The following is a 26,676-nucleotide window of genomic DNA, read 5'->3' as shown; positions in this document are numbered from 1 at the left end:
TGCAAGTTGGAGTGATATCACACCCTTCTCTTCCCCCCCCCCCAGCAGCCAAACAAAAGAACAATGGGAAGGTAACCAGATAACAGCTCCCTAACACAAGATAACAGCTGCCTGGTAGATCTAAGAACAACACTCAAGAGTAAAAACCCATGTCTCACTGAGACACATTCAGTTACATTGAGAAGGAAAAACAGCAGCCTGCCAGAAAGCATTTCTCTCCTGAAGTGCAGGCACAAGTCACATGACCAGGGGCAGCTGGGAAATTGACAAAATGTCTAGCCCCATGTCAGATTTCAAAATTGAATACAAAAAAATCTGTTTGCTCTTTTGAGAAATGGATTTCAGTGCAGAATTCTGCTGGAGTAGCACTATTAACTGATGTGTTTTGAAAAAAACATGTTTTCCGATGACAGGATCCCTTTAAAAGGGCTTTTGTCATGATTTTTATATTCTACTTTTTATTTCTAAATAACACTTACATTGCAAATATTTCCCTATAACATTTAAAATTGTATTCTTGAACAAACAATTTATTTTGTAGCTGTAATATTGGTGTGGAGGCAGCCATCTTAGTGCTTTGTGCCTGATTCTGAGCTTTGAGAAGGTGGAACTGCTTTAAGACTATTTTGAGCTATTGTTTCTCCTCTTCTCATTGTATTTCACCAAGACCCAAGTACTAAAAAAAACCAAAACAGGTTTTTCCCATAACATTTTCTGATGTCTAACACTTTAAGCAATGCAAATCCTTCAGTGGAAGTATCCAGTAGCTGCTATCTTGTTAGCTGCACATTAGGGAGGTGCGGGCTGACTTGCGCAACCTTCTGCCCCCTTTCCATGACTGCGGGCGTATAAATGAAGGAGCATACTGGGTTAGGGTTGAGGTCACACATCACTACTGCCGCTTGTTCTGTTTATGGGCTGCTGTTGGGAAGGGGGTGATATCACTTCAACTTACAGTGTAGCAGAAACGAGTGACTAAAGTTTATCAGAGCATAAGTCGCATGGTTTGGGGAACCTGGGAAATTGAAATCATGTCTAGCCCCATGCCATATTTCAAAATTAAATATAATACCTGTTTGTTTTTTTTAAAACCGACTTCAGTGCCAGCACTATTAACTGATGCATTTTGGGGGAAAAAACCTGCAACATTATCCCTATAAGGGAGCGCTGAGCTGATGAATCTGCCCAGGGGCCATTTGATCACAACTTAAGAGGTTTTTTTTTAAATTTACTTACATTATCAGTGCAAAGCAGCAGCATTGAAAAATCATCTGTGCAACCCTCTAGTGCACCCCAAACAGCTGTGAATTGAGAGACTCAAACACCCCAGCAGCTGCAGAGTGACTGTGTGAGGGCAGGACTAGACAAAGCGGTTGTAGCCGACACGTCACAATGCGACTAAACTCATGCAACGTGTCGGATGTTCTAATGAAAACGGAAGTGAAGGAGAAATTGCAGGTAACAACTACATTGATCCGACTGATGAAAACGCAGCGCATTAGAACATCTGACACATCGCATGCGTTTAGTCACATTGTGACGTGTCGGCTACAATCGCTTCGTTTAGTCCTGCCCTGACTGTACAAGCTCACTTGATTGTTAGCAACCACTACTACTTTCAGTAACTGAGTGTGGCATACGCAACCTCTACATTGTGATCCTCCAGTAACAGGTTAAAATGGAGTCCCATGCCAAGCACTGCCTCTGCTTTACACTGAAGCAAAGAACATGAACTGGAATCCCTGGTGCTCTTAAGGCATTTCACATCCATTTGAATGGGAAGCAATGGCAGGCACAGTCATATTGTTTTTGCTTGTTGTGGTTTTCCTGAGAGCACAGTAATACAGTAGTAACAGTAATACAGTAGTAGTAGTACTCAAACTACTACTGTACTCCGTCCTGTGCTCGGTCTGTTGTAGTTACTCTCACAACCACCATCCTTTATGGGTTGGGTGAAAGCAATGGACAGCTCTTATGTTTATTAATGGATCCCATATGAAGGGCAGTTCTTTTATTGCATGGTGACGCCTGCCTATGCTAAAGAGCATACACTTACACATTTATTTCATGTCTTGAATCTGCTCTATGAAATGAATTTAAATTGTTTTGTAATAGTGCCCATACACTTGAAGCAAGTTGACATGCCTGTGATCTCTAACCTAGTGATTGTATTACCTTCTTCTATGGCTTCTCAATGCTAATTAAGCAGCCAGTAATAGGAGAAGCAGCCAAAAGTGATCCTGCTCGTTGCTACAACACTGCTCTCTCCATGTATATGATAAAGGCTCTTTATTACTGCAGGAGCTCTGACTTCACTGGCACGGTTTGCTTACACAATTCTTACTGGGCAGTAAAATACCGATGATTTTATTCTGCTCAAAAACAGTTGCAGTCTTTCCATAGGAAATATTTCGGAATGTGAGTTGTCGCATCTCAACAACTTGTGTTTGATAGGGATGTCGATGTTGAAAATCCATTCAATTAGTATCGGAATCAATAGTTTCCATCAAAGCTGACACTCCGTTGCAAAAAATTGTAATCATTTCAATATTGGGTGTATCAGTCCTATGTGTACACATGGCCAACTGAGGCTGAGAAAATCTGGAGGAATGTTTTGGCTCACTAGGGCAATCCCTTTACAGCATGTTCTATCTGTGCCACGTTAGCTTGTGCTTCTTGGGATCACCTACTGTTTGTTCTTCTTTGCTACATGTTCTAGTTGTACTGGGAAACTAACAGATATACTATCTCTGTAGGTGGCCATACACCCTCTCAACCAAGATGGTAGCTTATTGGCCTGTGTATGGGGTCAGCTCGACAGCCTGGCTGACCAGAATCTGGATGGAAGTTGGCCAGATGGGTTAGAAAATCCCATTGGGCGAGGACTGTATTAGTGCACTGATGAAGTCTTCTCCTGCCTGGTCTCACTAGCCTCCATTTATGGTCTGATCATTGATTTGGGGTGAAATGGTTGGATCAGCCTAATTTGGCCCAGAAATCTACTTGTTTGGTGACTTTGCCAAGTGAACAGATCTGGTATATAAATGTGGATTTCTTTAGCATAAACCATGTAGATTGCTCTGTCATGGAGAACACCTGGAGCTATTTGGTATTTACTGTGTACTGTAGGATCTCTGGTTACATAGAGACCATACTACTCACAGGTTTAACCATCAACAGCCATGTGAGCTGCACATAATGTGAACACCTTGTTGGAGAAGGCTTTACAAGGTAATCCGAGCTACTCATTGTGGGCAGTGTAAGAAGAAGGTGTCATCTCTCCCAGGCATTTGTGGGGATGTATTATTAATGGGGTGGTGGAGGCAGTATATAAGCTGTTTCCATGGGGGTGGCAAAGAGCATTTTTTCATTTCTGTCTTGGAGTGTGGGTGAAGGCTAGATGTGGACAAGATGAAAAAGGTAATGTCTTGCTTTCAGCCACTGTCAATGAAAACTAAACATTCTAAATCAGATAACTAGTTTATAGAAGCTTCTCAATGCCTGGAGTAGCCTTATAGTACAGAATAACATATGGTAGTGTATAAATGCCCTCACTAATAGGCTTGACTTCACTAGTGCATCAGAGATGGAGGTGGGGAAAGAAGCCACGGGCTAGACCACTTCGTTCAGTGAGACACACCCAGAATACTACCAATTTAGAAATATAGTATTACAGTTTGTGGTGGGAAAGTAGGAAACTACTATTTTGTATTGTTTGTTTTTTTTTGTTTTTAAATAAGGCTAATGTATGGAGGCTGGAGGGGGGGAATGTTAGATCAAAGCCTTGATGTAGATCTATATGGGGGTATATAAATGTTGCCATGCATGAAATATGAAAAACTGAGATGTCAATGTGGTCTCCAAAGACATGGATGGGAATGCTCTAAAAAAATGTGGGTGTAGTAGTAAACAACAACAAAGTAACTAAGATAGGGCTTAATGAGATTATATCTGACTACAGGTGTAGTGGTACTGACTGTATAGTAATTTGCATGCTGCACACTATTTCGCTTATACGTAGCATGACTTCATAACAAGAGCTACAAAGGCTCCATGTTTTAACATAAGGCTTTCCTGTGGTCTTAAAGGGCATGTAAAGGCAAAAAAATAAAATCCCATTTTTACTTTCTTTAATGAAAAAGAAACCTATCTCCAATATACTTTAATGAAGAAATGTGTACCGTTTTTATAAGAAACCTGACTGTATACAGTGAAATTCTCACTTCATTTACTGCTGCGGATAGGAATTGTCAGACGGTCCCTAACTGCTGAGCAGGGAAACAATCATACTTATGAACAGCAGGGGGAGCCCCCGCCTTACTTCCCAGCCATGCAGAACTCAAGCAGCATTGTTTATGACGATCCCTAAGCAGCCCAGACCACACTGAGCATGTGCAAAGTCTTAGTCTTGCAAAGATGTTTAACAAAGTTACAAGATGGTGACCCCCTGTAGCCAACTTTGAAAGCATAAATTATTTGTTTGATTAGGCTTGTGGTGCACTAAGTTCATGTTTATATTTAGTATACAAAATACCGCGTTTCTAGCCTTATTCTATTTTAGACTTTACACGCCATTTAAATAGTGCACAAATATCATGAATAATGAAAGCCAACACACCAGTGCTGGTGATTCTCAGGAGAGCTTTCATACAGTGTTTGGCTCTCCAGCACTATATTCTCAAATATATTATTAGAACCAAAGGAAACTAATATGGAGGGGTGGGGTCAATAATGGGCAAATCATGGATATCATTTATTATGTGCATTTTCATTGCTAAGACTTACATAATATTGGTACGAACATAATACAAAAAACAAATGCCACGCTGGCAAAACAACTAAAAAGGGGGACATATGTTTCACTTCCGCTTCGGCAGGTTTGTGACTTTCCCTGTTTATTACATGTCTACCTGCATGTTCTCTTCCACAATAGCCAGTGGCAAGTTGAGGCCTGATGTGCAACGTTGCTCTCACGCTGTTACTGAAACCTGAACGTCTCTAGAATCATCCAGTGACCAATGGTTGAGTCAGTGTTACAGGTACCGGCAGTGGAATGGCACCCTGTATAAAGTATTTGGGTAGGTGATTATTCCTTAGCACAACTAGTAGCAGTTGGAGATACATGTTAAAGAAGTGGATCACCTTCAAGTTAACTTTAAGTATGTTATAGAATGGCCAATACTAAGCGACTTTTCAATTGGTCTTCATATTTTTTTTTTTTTCCAATTATAATTTTATTGACATTATTTCTATATGCACAACAAACAGTATTGGTCTCGCAGGACCCGTATATTTTATTCTTATAACAGTGACATCATAGTCAAGGCAGCGGGATTTACAAAGTCATTAATGGGGTAGGGATTGGGGGGGTTTGTCCGAGGGTGGGGGGAAGAAGAGAGAGAGGACAGTGGAGGGGGGGGAGAGAAAAAGAAGAAGATGAGAGAAGGAGAAAAAAAACCCCCATATTTTATTTTTGATCTATTTACCTTCTTCTGATTCTTTCCAGCTATCAAATTTGGGTCACTGACCCCATCTAAACACAAATGCTCTGTAAGGTATAGTAATTGCTACTTTTGACTACTCATCTTTCTATTCAGGCCTCCCCTATTCATTTTCCAGTCTCTTATGCAAAACAATGCATGGTTGCTAGGGCAATTTGGACCCTAGCAACCAGACAGCTGAAACTGCAAACTGAAGTGCTGCTGAATAACAAGCTAAATAACTTAAAAAACACAAATAATAAAAAAAATCAAAACCAATTACAAATTGTCTCACGCTCTACATCGTACTAAAAGTTAATTTAAACGTGAACCACCCCTTAAAAAGAAAAGCCCCTGTGCTTACAATTTAACTTAGACTAATACAGCCCTTTTTAAAGGGCCAGTAACACCAAGTAGTATATTAGTGTAGCACTGAATTTGGCTGTTGTTGTCCTTTACATTACCAACACAAAAATCTGATTATGAACTATCAAGAAAGAGACTGCGGGGTTGTAGTGAAATACTGGTCATCAGCTTGAGATCTGTTAGCAGACTATGAGCTACAGGAATCTGGGTACAGATGCCCCAGAACAATAGCTAAAAAAAAAACATCCAATATCCTGATATCGACAAGGAATGGATGAATCCAACTCGCTGAATTGCATTCAGAGACTTTAGTATGATGATGTTGCACTGATGAAAGACCTACTAGTCCCATCAAACAGCCCCCCCTACCCAGCAGCAATTTCCAAAGTACCTACTGTGCAAATCAGACTGGATGGTGGGAATTGTGTCCAATAAGAAAGGCTGCTGAAATTCTCACATTGTGATGTGTGGCTCATCTCAGCCATTGTCCACAGTCTATTCCCCCACTGGAGCACCATTCATTTACATGCGATATTGTTCTGTGCAGCACATACAACCCTGCCTCTGCAGTTGCAAGTAATATAACAGCTCCCAATCAGAACGTGCAAATGTGCCGACTTCTGGTTTGCCAGGTCAGATGGTCGTGTCATTCAGTCCCTTTGACCTTGCTAAACAATCTCTTGATTTTGGCAACATAGACACCAGTTTGACCTAAGACCAGCATCTGCAAAATAATTTGGAGCCTCCATTCCTATAAATAGGATAAGTGAAATACCCCAGTGCAATGCTTAGAAAGATAACCTGGACTCTATATCAGAACAAATATATACAATGAACCTGCAGACAGGGTCACCAGGGAGCTCACAGGCTCCTAAGGACATGGCTGCCAATAGGGCTGCTCCCTACATACAAACTGGGGTATTGTGTATAGAAAAAACATTTCTTAAACACTGTTACTGCCATGTCACCAAATTCACTTAAATCAGGTTTACTAGGACAGCACTTGTTATGTTTTGGTAGCCGAGGATGAGGATAACAGTGCTTTATCAGCAGGTTCATGCAGCCTTTACACTTCAGCAGTAACTTCAACTCTAATCCTTTTAAGCAGTATAGAAAGTACTATGTACAGAGTATAACTCTTGTGCACAGTGACACCTACAGGCCCTTTGTATAAACACCACAGTACTGTAGACCTCTTACAAATAGCCCCCCATTTTTTAGGGGACAAGAAAAAAATAGTGTCAACTCAGAGAATATGTAAAATTAGGGAAATGCATTATATACACAGTATTGGTGGGATCTCACAACAAAACAGTATAAAATGATGAAAACCTTAAAACCAGGGGATGTGAAATGATATACCACAGAGCAGGATAGAGCACAGCTTCATACAGAACCACAGTATCTCAACAGGCCAATATCTACGTATTTAAATTGTTACTAAAGGGATCTATCGTGTGCTGATGGTGTGTATAATACCGGAAAAATGATTACAGCTAATTAATACAAATAGTTAAATATCAGCACAGGATCCATTATCTGGATACCATTATCCAAAAAGCTCCAAATTACAGAGACTGTCTCCTGTAGACTCGGTTTTACCCAAATAATCCAAATTGTTAAAATAATTTCCTTTTTCTCTGTAATAATAAAACAGTCGCTTGTACTTGATCCCAACTAAGATATAATTAATCCTTATTGGAGGCAAAACCAGCCTATTGGGTTTATTTAATGTTTTCATGATTTTCTAATAGACTTAAGGTATGAAGATCCAAATTACAGAAAGATCCATTATCTTGAAAACCCCAGGTCCTGAGCATTCTGGATAACAGGTCCCATACCTGTGTTATGACAAAGCTAAGCAGTCTCTCTTCAGCTTGCACTGGGAACAGCTGACTTTAACCCTGTAAGTGCGCATTGCCAGCAGCATTGCCATTATTCTGTGCAGGCTTGCTGGTACTCATAGAGTCAAATGCATAGTTGCAAGTTGGCAAGCTGAAGTACGTCATAGCTGACTCATACTGTCTGCCTTGCTTTGGAACTCTTCAGCTGCCTCTGTGTAGTAAGCCGACTTCTACTGTCAAATACCTCTTATGGAGACACCCAGGTCCGGAGTGAAAATTAAAATAGGCCCTGACATTTCAAGTACACAGAGGCCCAATCAGCCCACATAGAGGCCCAAATAGCCCCCACCAGCCCACTAAATACTGACTTTCTATGGCACCGGAACTAGGGGTAGGAAGAAGAGGCATGTGCCTAGGGCGCAAAGGTAGAGGGGCGCCAGGCACTTACCTCTTCTGACGCCTTCCCCTAGTTCCAGAAGCAGTGGTAGCAGTTTTCCGCTCCCCTGCGCATGCGCACTTGTGCACCCCCGACGCATGCACACGCACTTTCTTGGCGCATGTGCGTCCTCGGTGCATGCGCAAACGGTGGGGGGGCGGAGTCGGCGCTGGGTTGCCTAGGGCAGCCGGCCTTCTTGGCCTGGCACTGCCTCTGGCATTTGCCAGAACCCACAGATTGCCAGTCCGGGCCTTGAGTCACCTATGTGTAACCAACATGCAACACAAACACACACAGCTTATTTAGTTAAAATACATGCACTTTAGAGATGGGAACAAAAAATATATAACACTTAAAGGGTGGATCACCTTTAAGTTTTAGCCGATTTTAAAGGGGAACTCTACAAAAAAAACATACAGTAACTTGAGCTTTTTGAAAAGTAAACACAATTTCAAGCAACTTTGCAATATTCATCAATTAAAAAATATGCAGACTTTTTATGATTTTTAATGGTTTGGAACAGTTCCCTAAGCCTAGTACCCTGCTCTCCTGCTGATCTGTCTGACTACTTTGCTGAGCTGTCTGACTACTGTTACTTTGTATCAACAGCCATCTGTCCTCAGCCTGCATCCTCCAAACCCCACAATTCCCTGCACGCGTGATTTCAATAAGGAACGGAGTGCAATGCATTGTGGGTTATGTAGTTCGTGCATGCTGTCTGTAAACTGTGGAGAAGTTGTTACAATTTGTAACATCAGTGTTTAGTCCCTCCTTCCCTGCCAGGATTTCAAATGATGCAGAAAGAGTAGAACTGTTAAACAGCTGGATTTCAGCTTAGAAAATGGCATTTATTCATACTTTTTGAAGAAACAGGTAACTGTGATGGGTATATTAGGGGTTTCTGTATTATGTGAGCCTCTTTATCACATTTTGGTTCCCCTTTAAGAAACTTTTCAATTGACCTTCAGTTTTTCTTTTTTTATTGTTTTTAAAATATTTGCCTTCTTCTACTAACCCTTTCCATCTTTCAAATGGGGGGTCACTGACCTCATGTGAAAAAAATTACCTGCAAGGCTACAACGTTATTGTTGATGCTACTTTTTATTACTATCTTTCTATTCTGGTCTCTTATTCATATTATTGCTTGGTAATTTGGACCCTAGCAACCAAATTGTTGAAATTGCAAACTGGAGAGCGGCTGAATAAAAGTAACAAAAAAACACAAATCATAAACAATGCAAACCAATTGCAAATTGTCTCAGGATATCACTCTCTACATCATACTCAGGGGCCCATTTATTAATCCTCGATTTTTTCTGGTTGTGGTTGTTAGGGGGAAAACTCAAATTTATTATGGGGAAAAAACTTGAATATTTAGAGGTTTATCATACCACAAAGCTGCTAAATATCCCGAAAATACGCCATCTGAAACCTGTCAAGGTCATGTAGAAGTCAATGACAGTTGTCCATGAAGTTGTTTCTTGACAACATAATCTGCGCTGGATAATCTGATAAAGTTGATAATCTGACAAAATTGAGTTTTCGCAGTGAAAATTCATTAAAACACGTTTTTGGAGCGTCGATGGTACGATACGAAACAACACTCGATTTTGTCTCAAAGTTTTGTTGCTCCAAGAAAATTTATTGATAAATGTGTTTAATTTGAGGAAGGGAGTTAGGTCAACTTTGTTGAGATAAATTTGAGCTTTAGTCAATTAGCCTCTATAAATAGAATGTACATCCCTCCAGTCCATAACTGGGTGTGAGGAGTTTATGCAGAACAGCAGGTGGGTTATTTTTCATAGATTAATTTCCAGGGCCGGATTTACATAGCGGCCACCCTAGGCCCGCTGAATTTCATCGCCCCCCATCCCCTCCCTTTTATTCAGGAAAATGGGGATTGGCACACTGGAAATGTAAACAACTATTGTATCTCCTGCGCATCCCTAGTGTTTCTGAACCAATGTGGGTGTGGTTGGACAACATGCCGCCCCCTAAAATCCTGCCACTCTAGTCCCGGGCCTTGGTGGCCTTTCCACAAATCCGGGCCTGTTCATTTCTACAAACACATTCATCTTCCCATTCTGTGTTTGTATAAGCTTTGAAACAGGTCCGGACTGAGAATTAAAATAGGCCCTGGCATTTCAGGTACACAGAGGCCCAATCAGCCCACTCAGAGGCCCAAATAGCCCCCACCAGCCCACTAAATGCTGACTTTCTATGGGACCTTATAGCAGCCCCTCTGGCATTTGCCAGAACCCACAGATTGCCAGTCCAGGTCTGCTTTGAAACATGGGGGTCGGGTACAAATGCAGGTGCAGGAAGGGTGAACGATGATCCTTTTTTTTACTATGAGGCACTCAGGAACATATTGTATTTATAATATGCCAGTCTCCTAGGGTTGCCACCTGGCTGGTATTTTACCGGCCTGGCCGGTAAAAATGATGGCTGATCCCAATGTTATTAATAGGGAAAAAGATAAATGTATAGGAAGGCCGGAATTTTTTTCCAGAAAGGGCGGCAACCCTACAGTCTCCTAATGCTGAAACATTGACTGCATTGCCCACTGGATGCTGGAAGTAAAGCAACACATTTACAACACAGAGCATATTGGCAGAGGTTTCTAGACATTGTAGGGAATGTACAATGGAGCAACACTGACCATTCATGCCAGCCAAGCAAAAGGGATCAGCCACATTATTCTACACCCTCTATGATATTTGGTTGTAAATCCATGCAATAGCTGCATCATGCCAGCAACCCACTGACACCCTTTAGGGACATTTTTCCAAGCCTTTCCTACAGCCATTTAAATCAGAAGGTTTCTAACTTCCCTTTCCATTATTTAGTAAAATGCAAAATTCTCAGAAGAGCCCTCTGAGCAATTTATATTGTTCTATGAGGGGGGGGGCTAATGGACAAATAACTGAACATTATAAGAAAAATATTAAGTATCACACTGTTTGATACATTCCATGGCATATTGCTTACACGGTTGAGGGTACAGATCTTCAGTGAAGTCCATACTGGTAATGTCTGCTATGTTTTCCCCTTTAATAAACGAATATCTAAATCACTGGTGACTAACTGGTGACACAGTATGAAGACACTTCAGATGTCAGTGGTATCAGCATTCATCTCGTAGACAAGTTATCAGCTTGTGGCTTGTGCCAGTTACTGTTCCATCTCTTTATTTTTTTTTTTTAACAATTCTTTTATTATAGAAACAAACAACAAAATAACATTGCTGGTACATGTTACAGTACTTCATGTAAAACAGGATTGTCAGAATTTTATTAAACAATACATTAAAACAAACAAAAATTGGTGTCTTTGTGTTGCAATTCTTTTTCAGGGAGCAGTACCTTATTTACCCTCAACCATCCAAAGCTGGTATGACAACATTAACTAATCCTACTAAACCCAGAGCGGCCCACATGGAGTAACTTATCTACGCATTGACTTTTACTGTATATAATTGGGGGGAGAGCCCCTGTCTAGTCATTCCTAGTTATTTAACATTGCACCGGTGGAGCAGTTTCCAGGTCATCATCTATCCACAGGCCCCATACCTTATTAAATTTATCTGGGCAACCCCTTCTGATATAGGTGAGTTTGTATAACGGGATATATTTTTCTATTAACTGTTCCCATTTCTGCACCGTGGGCCCCTGACTTGATTTCCAATTCATAGCAATCAGTTTCTTGGCGTACATACATAGGATGGACAACAGTGTACGCTGAGCCCTGCTTGGGGCCGCATCCTCTACCTGGTTCAATAGCACTACTTTTGGCTCCATCGGAAGGAAGAGGTCAGTTTTAACCTGGATAAGGTGTGCAACTTCCCTCCAAAATGAGTATACAAATGGACATTCCCAAACCATGTGGAAAAATCCAGCCGGGGAATGTTGGCACCTAGGACACTCAGGACTGATTGTGGAATGTATGCTATGTAGTCGCTGCGGAGTGAGATATACTCTATGCAGATAATTTATTTGCGTCATCCTGTCATTACCGCTAATTATACCATCAAAAGTGGAGTCAAGAATATCAGCCCAGCTTTCCACTGTAATATCCGGAATGTCCTGTTGCCATTTTGCCTGTAATTTGGATAATGAAGTGTTACAGGCTTGCAGCAACAATGCATAAAAGTGTGACAGCGATTTAGGTAGCATAGGTCTATGTACCCCCATTTCTAGGCTGTTTGGTGTGATGTCTAATGATTCACAAGTAAATTGTGTCTCTAAGGCGTGTCTAAGTTGTAGGAACCTGAATAACATTATATTTGGAAGTGCATATTTTAGTTTCAATTCTTGAAACCCTAATAATTTGCCATCTACATAAACATCTACTATATATTTTATATTGTACCTTGCCCAAATTTGTGGGTCTGGGATTCCCTCTAGGTGTTTCAGGTGAGGGTTACACCACAGTGGGGTAAAGCCAGAGCAATGATTTTGTAGTTTAGGATAATACTTTAACGCAGATTGCCAAATTGTTACTGTGGCTTTCATCAGTGGAGACAGTTTAGGCAGATATTTACAGCCCCTATAAGGAAGATTCCTCAGACCTTCAAAGGAGCCCACGAGCTTTGCCTCTAAGATTGTTGCTGCATTGGTGTTATCTGAGGTGGTCCAATTCCTCACTGTCACCAATTGCGATGCCATATAGTATAGGAATAGATTAGGTGCTGCCAAACCGCCTTTATGAACAGGTAACTGCAAAGTGCCCAGGGCTAGCCTGGGGCTAGCCCCGTTCCAGTACAAAGCGAGTATAAGAGTTTTAAGTTTAGAGAATATCTGATCACTAATTAATAACGGGGACTGCCTAAATACATAGTTTAGTTTTGGTAGTGCAACCATCTTTACTAAATTTATTCTCCCTATCAACGAAAGCGGTAAGTTGGCCCACGCATCTCTCTTAGCTTCTAGAAACTTCATCTGGGGAAGAATGTTAAGCTCAGTATATCTGGAGAGGTCCACATGTATCCATATCCCCAGGTATTTGAAGGTGTCTACCCATTGCAGGCCTAAAGTTTGTTGGGGAATATCGGTTGGGGGGGCATCTATGGGAAAAAGTACTGACTTGGACCAATTTATTTTAAGACCAGAGTACGCAGTGTGATTGTTAATAATTTCTAAAGCAGTTGCTAATTCCTGATTTGGGTTAGATAAGTATAGAAGGGTGTCGTCTGCGTACATTGAGATAACCTCGGTTAGGTCGCCTAATTTCAGCCCTGCTATTGCCCTTGAGGCCCTTATACGGCACGCCATAGGCTCCATGGCTATTGCAAACAATAGAGGAGACAATGGACAACCCTGTCTGGTACCTCTATTAATTGAAAAAGGGTTTGAAAGTTTTGTGTTTGTGCGCAATTTGGCTACAGGGGACTGGTAAAGCGCACGTATCCACCTAATGTACGGTGGGGGAATGCCCACTTTCGCCAGCGTGGCCCATAGATATTCCCATTCCACAGAGTCGAAGGCCTTCTCATTATCCAAGGAGGCTATCACTCTGCTACCCTGGTTATCATGCTTTATGGAGATATTTGTGAACAGCCTTCTAATATTGATATCTGTGGTGCGCCCGGGCATGAAGCCAGTTTGGTCTGGGGAGATTATAGTAGAAAGGAGTGGAGCCAGACGTGTTGCCAAAACTTTAGCCAAGATCTTGGCGTCGGCATTAATAAGTGCAATAGGTCTGTATGACGAGCATTCTAGAGGGTCTTTCCCAGGTTTTAATATTAAAATAAGTAGAGTTTCTCTCATGGAGGGTGGTAATGCTGATCCGTCCAGTACCCCATTGTACAGTTTAGTCAACATAGGCGCTATCAACTTAACGTGCTGTTTGTACCACTCCATTGGCAGACCGTCAGTACCTGGGGTCTTTCCTGCTGGGAAAGCAGCTATGGCCTTTTCTACCTCTGTTTGTGTAATTTCTCTGGCAAGGTCAGCGATGGATTGTTCCTCTAGTTCTGGAATGCCTATGCTATCTAGATATTCATGTATCTCCTCTGAAGTGGTACTCAGCTTAGTGCTATATAACTGTGAATAAAAATCAGTAAACCTCTGATTTATCTCGTTCGGGGTGGAGACTATTTCTCCATGTGATAATTTTATAGCTGGGATTGCCATGCTGCCTGTGTCTTCCTTTGCTAGCATTGCTAGCAGTTTCCCATTCTTGTCCCCATGTTCAAAAATGTTAGTTTTCTGGAAGAGAATGTGTTTTTTTGTAAGCTCAATTTGAGCCAGCTTTAAAGAACGTTGGCTATTTTGCCAATGTTGAAGCATTTGATCTGTGGGGTGATCAATATAGGCTGCTTCAGACTCCAGTGCTTTCTGTGTTTTTATAGACATGTCAATCTGTGAGGCCCTGGTGAGTGCCCTGATATTACTGATAAACTCCCCTCTAATATAAGCTTTGAATGCATCCCACTTAATATTTGGAGAGGTCTCTTCGCCATTAACCTCCATAAAAATTTTTATACTGCTCTCAATGGTGTCATGTAAGTGAGTGTGTTTGGCCCAATAGGGACTTAGTCTCCAAATTCTATCTATTGGGGATTGCGAGTAAGCTAAGGTAAGCAACAAGGGTGAGTGATCAGAAATACCTCTAGTTAGTATTTCCACTTTTTGCGTCCATTTGTTGTTCCATCTCTTTATTGTAGGAAGCTCAGAGATACCAGCAGAGTCGAGTGGAGCAAGTGACATGTCCATTTGTCATTCTGATGGCACTTTTAACAGGTAAAAGACCTTGCCTTCACATCAGCTGTAGTTATATTTAAAAGATTGTCTACAACTTGAATCTGATTTATTTACTTATTCAGGTCCCCTAAGTTGTACTGAATTGCCCTCCCCAAACCCACCACCGGTGACCTCTATATGGCCCCCTCGCAATGCTCAGGACTTGGTGTTACTGCTTCAGGGAGCTGAACCCCAGTGCTCTGGAACCTTCCCTACAAGAAATAGCACAGTAGCCAACGGAAGGTGGATTCGGCTACTTTTGTCCCAGTCAAAGGTGCTCATGGGAAGCCAATCAGGAGTCCTGCTTTACAAAGCCCTCAAGACTTTCATACAATCAAGCCAAGATGGTGGCTCTCAAGGTATGGGGTGTGAGGGTAATAAGTTGAGGTCAGATCTCAGAATCGCAGCGTTATTAATGGCCTATATAAAGTCACTGAATGACCCAAGAGAAAATATAACATCACTGTTATCTTCAATCCATTGTCCCATCTAACTGTGTGTTCTTTTTCTGCAGGGGACCTGAAAGATCTTCTCTTATGGTAATTATAAAGTGTTCTGTCTGTGCTCTCAGTCACCCTATCAGTGTTCCCTAAAATTCATTTGGCTGCTTATATTCACTCTTTGAAACTACTTTATTTGTGCCAGCATTTTTGGTATTTCTCACTTTAACCCAGTGATCCCCAACCAGTTGCTCACCAACCCCTTGGATGTTGCTCTCAGTGGCCTCAAAGCAGGGGCTTATTTTTGAATTCCTGGCAAGTTTTGGCTGGGCAAAAACCAGGTCATCCGCCAAACCGACCCTCCTGTGGGCTGACCGTGCATATAGGGACTACCAATCACAGCCCTTTTTTGGCGACCCGGGGACTTTTTCCAAGCTTGTGTTGCTCCCCAACTCCTTTTACATCTGTATGATGGTCATGGGTAAAAAATGTTGGGTACCCCCGCTTTAACAAGTCAAATTGACAGAGATTTGTTATGTTTGCACAGGGCCGCCATCAGGGGGGGACAGGGGGGAGAGTTGTAGGGGGCCCGGAAGGTAAGGGGGGCCCGGCCACACCGCACTTACTCGATTAGCCGGGCCCCCCAGGTTTCTGAGAGCTGCCGACTTCGGGAAGGCAGGACGGGAGCACAGAGGGAGGTATCTTCTGTCCATTACTTTCCCTTATTGGTCACAGAGTTTAAGTCCCGGTTGAGCTGCTCAGGGATTGGATAGTTGAGGTTTGAACTTCCCCTCCAACTCATCCAATCACCATGCAGCTTTACCAGGACTTGAAATTCTGTGACCAATAAGGGAAGAAAATGCTGTCACTGGAAGAAGATTCAGCCACCTGTGCTCCCCTCCTCCCTTCTGTAGTTGGCAGTTCACTTATAGCAGGTGGGCCACACTAATGAAGTAAGTGCAACATGGCGGGCCCCCCTAAAGGTAACCGTTTGTGGTCCCTGTTGTGTGGTGGGGCCCTGGGCACCAATTTTTTTTAAACTTCTGGGGGGGCATGTTCTTTTACATAAACGTTTAAGGGGGGCCCTGGCCACCAATTCTTTTATAACGTGTGGGGGGGGCCTGGCCACCAATTTTTTTCCCCATGTGGGGTCCTAGCCACCAATGTTTTTTAATGGGGGGCCCTGACTACAAATGTTTTTGTTAATGGGAGGGCCCTGACCACCAATATTTTTTTCTTAACATGTGGGAACCCTAGCCACCAATGTTTGTTTTTTTTTACTGTGTGGTGGGGGGCGGACCTGTGGGAGGGGAGGGCCTATAGGTAAAGCTTGTGGTGGGCGCAGCCCAGGGGGCCCAGGAAATTTTGTTGTATGGGGCCCTGCGATTTCTGATGGCGGCCCCTGTGTTTGCATAGGACTGGTGAAATCCCATACCATTTAAGGGGTAAGAGCACGATATCCCACAGTTGTAACATTCCAAAATGTGTACATACAGTTTTTCAAAGACACAGAAAGTCGTGTCACACAACTGTTTCTGTTGTACTCGTCACTATAATTCAGCTATATCAACCCCATGTGCCCACACTTATTGCCCCATGTTGGTCACTGGTTTTATGGAAAGCTTTCCTAGTATATTGTAATTAATTAATTAATTAATACAGAACCAAACAAACTTATGTACAACTTTCTTGTATCAGTCGCTTTGGTCACACTGCATGTGCTGTCTAGATAACAATAGTCCAGTTTGTGGTCCTGCTGTTGATCTGTATTTAGAATACCTGCGGACCAACCAATGGATGCTTCATTTCTAGACTATACATTCCCATCATCTCTTATCTTAAATTCCTCTTTGCCAAAGTGTATCTTGTCTTTTTACCAATTTTTTTTTTTTTTCAGGTCGATGGCACAGAATATGAGCTGGGAATTTCTAGGAATGCCGCTGGTCAGCCATCCATCTTCAGAATCACCAGCTCTAAGTGTATCCCTCAAGTCTGATCTTACCACCTTCCTACTTATTTGCTCTGGGCATTTACTTCCTGCCCTCAGAGATGTGTGCACAGCTTTTACTGACACCCACAATAATACTCTAAAGACGCTGTGTTCCTTTCTCAACTCTATCAATCAGATAAATAAAACCAAGAGCCAGGTCTGTGGGTTCATCTATGCGTTGCTGACAGATCTCCTGTCTGACCCTTGCAAGAGTCCCTCAAGCAGGACTGTGAGGTCAGTGGAAGCAAATTGTGACTATTCGCTGTGGCAAGATGGTAGTACTGTGCCCCCTTCTTCTGTGTCTACCTGCAGTTATAGTGACAAGGAGGGGTTTATCAACTTTGTGTGTAAGAATACAGATCTCTTAATGCAACTGTCCAACCAAAGTTCTAATGACTGGTTAACAGGATTCTGTTCCTACAACACAAACCCTGAAATGATATGCAATTACATGTCCTGGCAACTTAACATTGTTCCTGCCATGTCTGTTCAACTTTGCTGGGCATCTGACTATGAGCAGTTTGAGCAGTATCTCTGCACTAATCCAGATGTTTTAGAGGCGCTCAAATTAAATCCAGACAATGCATGGTTGGATCCAACATGTTCAACCGTTGCACCCACTGAAGCAATTTCACCTACTCTACTGCAAGAGATTTGCAACTATGGACAGTGGCAACCTGATACAACTGATCCATACATTGTGGCTTTATGTGCAGAAAATGATCAGAATGGGTTTTCAGCCTACGCCTGCCAGTCCCCAAAAATCCTACAGCAGCTGCAGAACTTTGGTGCCAACCTCTGGCTCAGCAGCTTTTGTGAAATGTATATTTCTATGGTTCTTTGCAACTATTCAGAGTGGCAGAAGATCCTGAACAGAGATGTTTTGATGCAGAGTGATGGTATTGCACCTCCTGACATCCTACTCTGCAGCCAGATAGATATGAAGAATTTTGTAGCCACCGTCTGCAACAATGTCACTTTTCTGCTTTTTCTTGCCAAGAATGGCAAACACAGTTGGTTGCTGGATTTCTGTCCTGATCATATACTTGACCTCCAGGATGAATGTAATTACACTAGTTGGAGCTCAGTCGACTTTACCAATATGGCATTGTGCTGGTTGTTTGATCAGGGGCAGATGGAATCCTATCTGTACAAAGATTCAGTTCTTCTCCAGCAGCTGAAGCTAAATGGTCCATCTGAGCTTTACTGTGCTGGAAGTGTCAGGAATATCTCATACTTCGCCCAGTGGGACAGGTCACCTGGTAACTCCTCCTTGCTTGTTTCCTGGGCAGTTCATGACTCCAGCAGTTTTAAGCAACATATCTGTAGCAATGCCACTGTCATGGCACAACTTATTAGTGACACCAAAAACAATTGGATCCCCATCTTCTGCAATGGGGGGTCAAACAACAACAATTTTGATGCATGTTCAGCTGTGACCTTGAGCAGACTCATTTCCATTTGTCCTAACTGTAGCAAACCCAAGAAGGATGTCATTGTTCTCTTAGTCTGTACAAACCAGGATCCTCTGCAAACCCTGGGACCTTCTGTTAGTTCTTTAAATCCAGTTACTCAATTTTATATATGGAAACTATGCTCCTATGGCTCCTGGTCGACCATGTCTGCCCCTTTATTCTTAGTCTCTTTTTGCTGGACATTTGATCCAGTGAATTTTACTTCTTTTATGTGCAATAATCCACAGTTTTGTCAGAAGATGCTGCAAAATCCAGACAATAGTCTGGTTCTGTCAGGCTGTCACTCAACTGAGTGGTGTCAATATGCAGATTGGGATGCAGTAATTGTGACTAATGTCTCCCTGTACTACTGTGCTCAGAGTGATTTCTACAATTTCTCCCGTACTATTTGCACCAACAGCAGCTTCATACAGGCGCTTTCCCAGTACCAAAATCTGTCATGGGTTTCTGTGTTTTGTGCGAATTCCAGTGTCCCTTCAGAAGTACCGAACTTTTGTGCTTACAATGACTGGGCTGCCGCTGAATTGTTCACAGTCTCCTCCTGCATAATAAATGATACAGTGAATTTTCTGCTATCTGCATGCAACAACCCTTGGATTATGCATGGGATCAGTGACGGACCAGCCTTGACACTGACACTGAGCTTCTGTTATAATGTATCTGATGCTAACACTCTACAGGAGATGCTGACGTGGAATGTGTGTAATTACTCCTACACTAATACGCCTTCTCCATTCCTGGTGGAGTTCTGCTGGCTTTATGACCAAGAGAATTTCTCCCAGAATCTTTGTGCTAATTATTCCCTTCTTCAGTTGATCAAATCACAACCAGAAAATTTCTATATACAGGTTGATTGTGTACCACCAGCCCGTGCTGAGCCGTCCTTTAACTACTCAGTTATCCAGTGTCACTATGAGCAGTGGCATCTTACTCTGGTAGATATTTCATTGTTAAGATTCTGTGCAAATTATGATAAAAAGAACTTTCTGACCACCTTTTGTAACAACACAAGAGATGCACAAGCTAATGGAAGCTTGCCCTGTGCATGGAGCGATGGCATTTGCTCTTACCAGAGCTGGAAAAGTAAGAACATTCATCCATTCATAGTGCAGGTTTGTTGGGATTCTGACCGGCTGAACTTCAGTGCAGGTGTATGCACCAATGCCTCTCTCTTTACTGACTTATTGCAGAACCCTGCTAATCTTTGGCTGAGGCCTGCCTGCAATATACATCATAATAACAGTGTGCAGGAGATGGTATCACTTCTGTGCAGATATGAAAAATGGAGATCTCTAGAGACTCAGCCGGGCTCACTTATAGCATTCTGCAAAGCATATGATATGGAGAGTTATATGCTTAATGTCTCTGGCAGTCAAGAGAAGGCCTTCTATAAACATCGCAGTCTATCCTGGCCAGGGACAGACCAGGTCTGTGGTCTTGACAGCTTGATAAATGCTTCAACGGATTATGAAAATGTATTTATTTGCTGGCTGATGGAAAGAGATGCTTTCTTGGCCCAAGTGTGTGCGCATTCTGACCTGCTTTCCAGCGATCCTAGGACAAAATGGATAATACACTTCTGCAAAATACCCTTCTCCTCTGAGCCAGCCGTGTGCCTCTCTGAGCAGGACAAAACACAACTTCAATGGAACTGCAGTGCTGATCTGAGCTCAGTCTGTCCTGGGGGGAGTGGACTCACAGTCGGAAGTGTAATGCCCCTTATTTTGTGTTCCATGCAGAATGCTGGTCTCGCTGTGGACAATGCTAGTATCACTACCCTGTATCTGAAGGCTGTAGATGCCACTGTTGTTCTTCTGTTGCTTTTAGAGGAAATGCAAGTGTTGTCTCTCTCTGGATTTGACATAATACAAGCTGAGGTGCTACGTTCTGTGCTGCCCTACATCACCAATGACCTCTTTAATAGTGACCAGAAGAAAGAATTTCTGTGCAATTTTGGGGTATGTTAATGTTCCATTTCACATAAATAATTGTGCTTCAGGTCAGTAGGAAAACAGGTAGATCTGCTTGAAGAATAGAAGACATTCTTGGCACAGGGAAGATTCAATGTTACACTGTTTGGCTATCCGTTATCTGGAAAGCCGTTATCCAGAAAGATTATGGAAAAGTCATCTCCCATAGACTCCATTTTATCTAAATAATTCAAATTTTTAAAAATGATTTCCTTTTTCTCTGTAATAATAAAACATTACCTTGAACTTGATCCCAACTAGGATATAATTAATCCTTACTGGAAGCAGAACCAGCCTATTGGGTGTATTTAATGTTTACATGATTTTCTAGTAGACTGAAGGTATGAAGATCCATATTACAGAAAGATCCATTATCAGGAAAGCCCCAGGTCCCGAGCATTCTGGATAACAGGTCCCATACCTGTATTAGTATGGCAGTGTGTGCCCACATTTTTAGATAAGAGATGGTCAGTGCCACAAAAAAGCATTTACAATATATGTTTATCAAAGTGCCTTATTAGCAGAATTTGGGGGTCCCTAGTTTTTTCGTGGGGACTTTTATTTTCTAGTCACAGTTAAACAGTAATACCCAGTTCTGTTTCTTTGCAGAATGTCCTAATTCAACTGGCAGGGGGTCAAGTTTCACCTGAGTCTTGGATCCTTACTGAGGTAAATATCTGCTTTTTTGGTGAATTCATGACGCTACTGTATATGATCCATTTTGTCCAGTGATGATATAATTTCCATCTTTTCCCTCAGGAATTCTTCAAGCTTCCACTCTCAGACATTGGTGTTTGTATCTCACATCTCACCTGTGAGTCTGCCAAGGTCATACTAAGCAACTTATCCCAGAATAAGACTTCCCTGCAGGTAATGTCCAGAGCAAGTGGTATTTAACATACCAGCATGTGTACAGTTGTATCACCTCTGAATACACAATGCAACACAGGGATATTTGTTAGGACATCATGCAAACTGAGTATATTCAGCTGCTGAAATACATTTAACACTTCTATAAAATAGATCTTGATAATTCATCCTTCAGCATATAGAAGCACAGCAGGTCAATGCACACTGATAATTACATCTGTGACTTGCAATTAACCAGGGATGTACAGTATAGATAGTTGTTGCAACTGTAAATCATTCAAAAGTTAGGAGTTAGCCTAAACATGGTTGCATGTTGATCAGTGATCCCCAACCAGTGGCTAGCGAGTAACATATTGCTCACCGACCCCTTTGATATTGCTCCCAGTGACCTCAAATCAGGTGTTTATATTGGAGGCAAGTTTTGGTTGCATAAGAAAACATCGGAAACCCGTTATCCAGAAAGTTCCAAATTACGGAAAGGCCATCTCCCATAGACTCCATTTTATCCAAATAATCCAAATTTTTACAAATTATCTCCTTTTTCTCTGTAATAATAAAACAGTACCTTGTACTTGATCCAAACTAATTTATAATTAATCCTTATTGGAAGTAAAATCACCCTATTGGGCTTATTAGATATTTACATGATGTTCTAGTAGACTTAAGGTACGGAGATCCAAATTACGAAAATATCCATTATCCAGAAAACCCCAGGTCTCGAGCTTTCTGGATAACAAATCCCATACCTGTACTGCCAAACAGAGCCTCCAATAGGTTGCCTGTCCACATAGGGACTACCAAATAGCCAATCACAGCCCTTATATGGCACCCACAGGGGCATTTTTATTTCTTGTGTTGCTCCCCAACTCTTTTTACATTTGCATGTAAAGGCTCACGGTTAAAAAAAGGTTGGGGACCCCTAGTCTAGAGCAATATTCCCAAACTGTGGGTTTGGAGGGTAGAGCAGTAGTTGGAAATGTGATGGTGTTTTTAGCCTTAAGTTCTGAGTGAGGTTTGTGTGCAGTGCCTCTATATGCCCTACATGCATATAGAGGCACTCTATATATCCTCAAAATTCATACGTCAAATAGAGCAAATTTTCTGTGTGCAATTCCAAATTGCGCTGGTCCTGATGATGAAAATTTGTGAGAATAAAGGGGAGGGGACAGGGGCAATGAACAGCAGTGGGCCTAGGAGCCCTGTCTAGATAGTCTTGGAACTAACTTTGTTTTTGGGTAAAAAGTATCCTGACTAAATGTTGTACCTTAAATACCTTGAACCTTGAACTAAAAAAGACACACATCAAGAGTGATACAATAGTATTGCTATCATTCAGCTCAGCAGTCTTTCAGTACCAACCAATCTTAATATTATCTATGACAAGGATGTGTCATTTCAGTATTTATGTAGATGCAACCTACCCAGAACGAAGAGTCCTATCGTAGTTGTGTTTTCAACCTGCTCAGGGAGGCATTAGCCTAAGAGCCAGCAATGTGTACTGCTGCTTAGTTGGGTTGTGATGTTCTAAGTGTTCATTTTTCAGAAATGAAGAGATTTGAAGAGATCTCTGGGTTGCTTCTTTCCCTGGTGCAGGAGAATCAGTTGGTCATGAAAATCTGGTAGAAGTTATTACCATAAAGTGAGGTATAAGGGTCCTTCAATAGCAGTACAGTGCTGTCCATCCTTACAGAGGCATGGGGATCACATAGCACAATCTATAAACAAGAAGCACAAAACACCTGCACCCCAGCTGGAGCAACGAAGAAAAAATACACACTTATGTGAAAAGGGCGAGTTCCTTAGGTTAATTCTTGCCGTATATAAATACAAGACTGAACTTTTGCATTGGCTGCATTTTCACATTTTATTTTGTCGAGCCCCACCTTATTTTAACTGGAGCAATGATTTCTAGCTCACACTAAGCTTGCAACTGACTGTAGCCAAAAACTATGACAGTATGTGCAACAAAATTGACATGAGAACAGCAACCCCCTCATAGAGCCTCATCCTTCTGTTATTTGGTATTTTACTTCCATATTTGTCTCTGTTTACATAGGTACCTGCTGAATATTACTCCCTTTTAGTATCTTCGCTACTAAAAAATCAAGTGGCCATTGACCTGGTTCTGCTCATTGACCTTGTTCCATTTTTGCACTACCTGGATCCTGATGAGATGTTGAAACTCCTTCCCCCTGTGTATGACAACAGTGAGGTGTAAGTTGTCCACCCAAGGCTCTCAGGCTGTGCTATACAATCAAGGGCTTGTACTGTAACATACAACATTATTAAAAGTTTGTTAATATGACTTTTTCCATTTACAAACTTACTTACATGGCCAGGTATTGTCCCACCAAATGTAATCCTGTTAGGGCAGAGACACACGTGAAGATTCAGGAGATTCCGAGTGCCATCCAGCAATTTACATTCTAGCCGGCCCGGCAGGAAGGCTTTTTCTGGGAGATTAGTCGTCCAAAGAAGAGGCGATTAGTTGCCGGGCTACTAAATCTCTCTGAATCTTTGTATGTGCCCGTGCCCTTAAGCAGACCAAGGTTTGGATATAGACATATAAATATTCACTAATGACACTTCTAATTGTCAGGCCTTTGGCACAGTTGGTGTTGATTCCACGTTTCTAGTGCACAAGTTCTGAAGCAGGAATCCCGTGGTAATCAACCATGTCAGTGACGGCAATGAATGCGCTTTAATGGCAGCTCGAAAATTCTAAACACCTAAAAGCCAATATAACTATTTTTACCTTCCTTATTATATGAGAAAATATTGACTGATTCAGGGGATAAAAATGTCAACAAACATAATGACACAAGTGCAAATTACACATCATTTACAATAAGGCAAAGGTTTGGCTGTTGTTACATGGCATTCTCATAGAAATCTATGTCTACAATAAGCCTCAGAATTGGGTTAATCTAATTTTCTTACAGGAAATGGGTACACTCTCAGCCTACCTCCCCCATCCTCTTTTTGTTTCAGTTAGTGGTACAACTAGATGATACTCGGCCCCACAGCAAATCAATTTTAGGTCCCCCTATACCTGACATTAGGCCCCCCTCTTACATTAATAAGGGTCTCATGGGCCCCCTTTCAGCCACAGGGTCTGCTTCCTCTGTAGTTATGCCCCTGGTTTCAGTTTGACAAATTTAAACCTGTCAGCCATAATGGATATTTTAGGAGTAATGTTGGACTTGCCCTCCTAGGGCCTACCAGAGAACCTGACATCCAGGGCCCCCTCTCAGAACAATAAGATGATTATAATGCAAAGTGGTATATAGCTTATATAGGTTTATGATGAAAAGGGTTAATGGAAATTTTCCCATACTGGAGCCCACTAGAGCCTGAGACCATTGAAAAATTCTCTGGAATTTTGGCAGGCCAGTCTGATCATAAATCACCCATAATTTTACACCCCGTCCAATGACAGAGTGATGCATTTGAGCTAAAAAAGTTAAAAAAAAACTTTTAATACTAATCAAAATAAAAGGGGAGTTTGTTCGATGGTAACAACTGATCCATTTTATTTCCCCAAACAGTTATAGAATGTGGAACCTTTCGTATTGCTCTTTTACATCTGTATCTCATTACTTTTGCAAGAAATATGCAGCAGGCCGATTTAATGGATCAATTCCAAATATGAAAAGTTACATATCCTCACACAAGTCCTTCTGTGCTGGGAGTTCAAACTCTCCTTGCAGTTCTTTGCTTTATTAATGTTAGTGTGTCTTGATTTGGCCAATCCAGTTTATCTTCCCTTTACAACCCTTTTCATTGGTCTGTCTTGTGTATTTACTGTACATCATGCCAAGTACACTAATGCCAGTTTCATTTTGTGCAGGCTCCTGGCTCTCAGCAGCTTCGCTGGATCATTTTCCACTGACCAAAGACTTGCTCTTGGGCTCTGGCTCCAGAATTCTGCTATATTTAAGAATATCTCATGTTTATCAGACTCTGTCATACAGGAGGTTGGAAACCTCCTCCCATTGCTCCCGTTGAACAAGTTCCAAGAGCTGAATCCACATCAGGTTAGTTGGTGAATTGGACAACTCACATGGCATCATTAGCATATACTTCTGCCGTTTACCTGATCTCATTTATTTGCTTGTTTATACTCAGGTTCTGCAAGTTCTTCCTTATCTCACTGTGGTTATGCCTTCCTCCTATCAGAGGATTATCCTTTCTAAGGTATTTCAGATTCCTAATGTGACTGCACAGGACATGGAGTTGTAAGTATTTTTTTTAATGCATATAGACTGTTCCAAGTACAAAGAGCCACGATTTAATACATTTGTGTCCTCCTCAGATTGGGGCCTTACATATGTCAGGCAGATGTCCAAGATCTCTGGCAGTTCCAGCAGAATCAGGATATATTTGTGGTGCTCAAAAGTAGCCTCCTTGAGTGTGTGAAGCAAAAAGAACATTATCCAGATAGTAAGGTAAGGTGTAACATAGGGGAATTGAAAAAAAAATGCTGAGTAAAGAAGAGGAGTAAAATAGTTATACTGTAAATGTGTTAATGGTTCATGGGTGAGTAGAAGAGGTAGTACATTAGAAGCGTGAAATGAAAGTAGACATCCAGCATACTTTTTATCTCTTTGCAGATGCTGGACTTCTTGTTCTGGGATGTCCCCTGGAGATACCCTCAGAGTCTCAGCTGGCAGTCAGTCTCCACTCTAGCTCCGGTACTGCCATCTCTTGGGGTCACATTCCTTCAAAGTCTGCGCTTGGAGCAAGTCCTACCAGCACTGGCCGATGTGGGATCAGTGTCCTTCACACCAGCACAGGCATGCTAAATAAACACTGGCTTGAATTGAAGTTGTGTGTGTGTGTAGTCAGTAATATAAGTCTATATGGATTAGTCTTCACATATAAATGACTGTATATTAGAATGTTGCTTGCAATTACATTCTTCCACTGTGCAAAAAAAAAAACAGTTTTTAGATGGAAGGATCTCTTTAAGTAAAAGAGTAGAGGTCAGCCAATATTAATTCAATTCAATGTACTTCTGCACTTCCACGTTGTTATCAATGCATCCATTCTGCCTTTTGCC

At 41.8% G+C, this 26,676-nt stretch overlaps 1 protein-coding gene across 1 annotated transcript; it reads left to right on the top strand.

Annotated features, from left to right (window-relative positions):
- The first annotated feature begins 21,256 nt into the window (after window positions 1–21,256).
- On the top strand, window positions 21,257–26,676 carry LOC108710615 (putative stereocilin-like protein). Its single transcript, XM_041585508.1, has 7 exons — window positions 21,257–21,413; window positions 21,504–21,614; window positions 23,671–23,828; window positions 25,465–25,651; window positions 25,743–25,852; window positions 25,930–26,062; window positions 26,228–26,676. The coding sequence occupies exons 3-7, from the start codon at window positions 23,788–23,790 to the stop codon at window positions 26,417–26,419; spliced, it is 663 nt and encodes a 220-aa protein (XP_041441442.1). The 5' UTR covers window positions 21,257–21,413; window positions 21,504–21,614; window positions 23,671–23,787; the 3' UTR covers window positions 26,420–26,676.

This window comes from Xenopus laevis, chromosome 3L (genome assembly GCF_017654675.1).
Source record: "Xenopus laevis strain J_2021 chromosome 3L, Xenopus_laevis_v10.1, whole genome shotgun sequence".
In the NCBI taxonomy this organism is placed as follows: Eukaryota; Metazoa; Chordata; class Amphibia; order Anura; family Pipidae; genus Xenopus; species Xenopus laevis.
The sequence above is the reverse complement of the archived record's forward strand: the minus strand, read 5'-3'. Positions and strand labels throughout refer to the sequence as shown.

Bases quoted from the DNA above. Each gene is read 5' to 3' on its own strand.
- LOC108710615 (XM_041585508.1), top strand. From the start codon at position 23,788: ATGTTGAAACTCCTTCCCCCTGTGTATGACAACAGTGAGGT. The intron at 25,853-25,929 runs GTAAGTATTTTT...TGTCCTCCTCAG, and splicing joins ACTGCACAGGACATGGAGTT to ATTGGGGCCTTACATATGTC. The intron at 26,063-26,227 runs GTAAGGTGTAAC...ATCTCTTTGCAG, and splicing joins AACATTATCCAGATAGTAAG to ATGCTGGACTTCTTGTTCTG.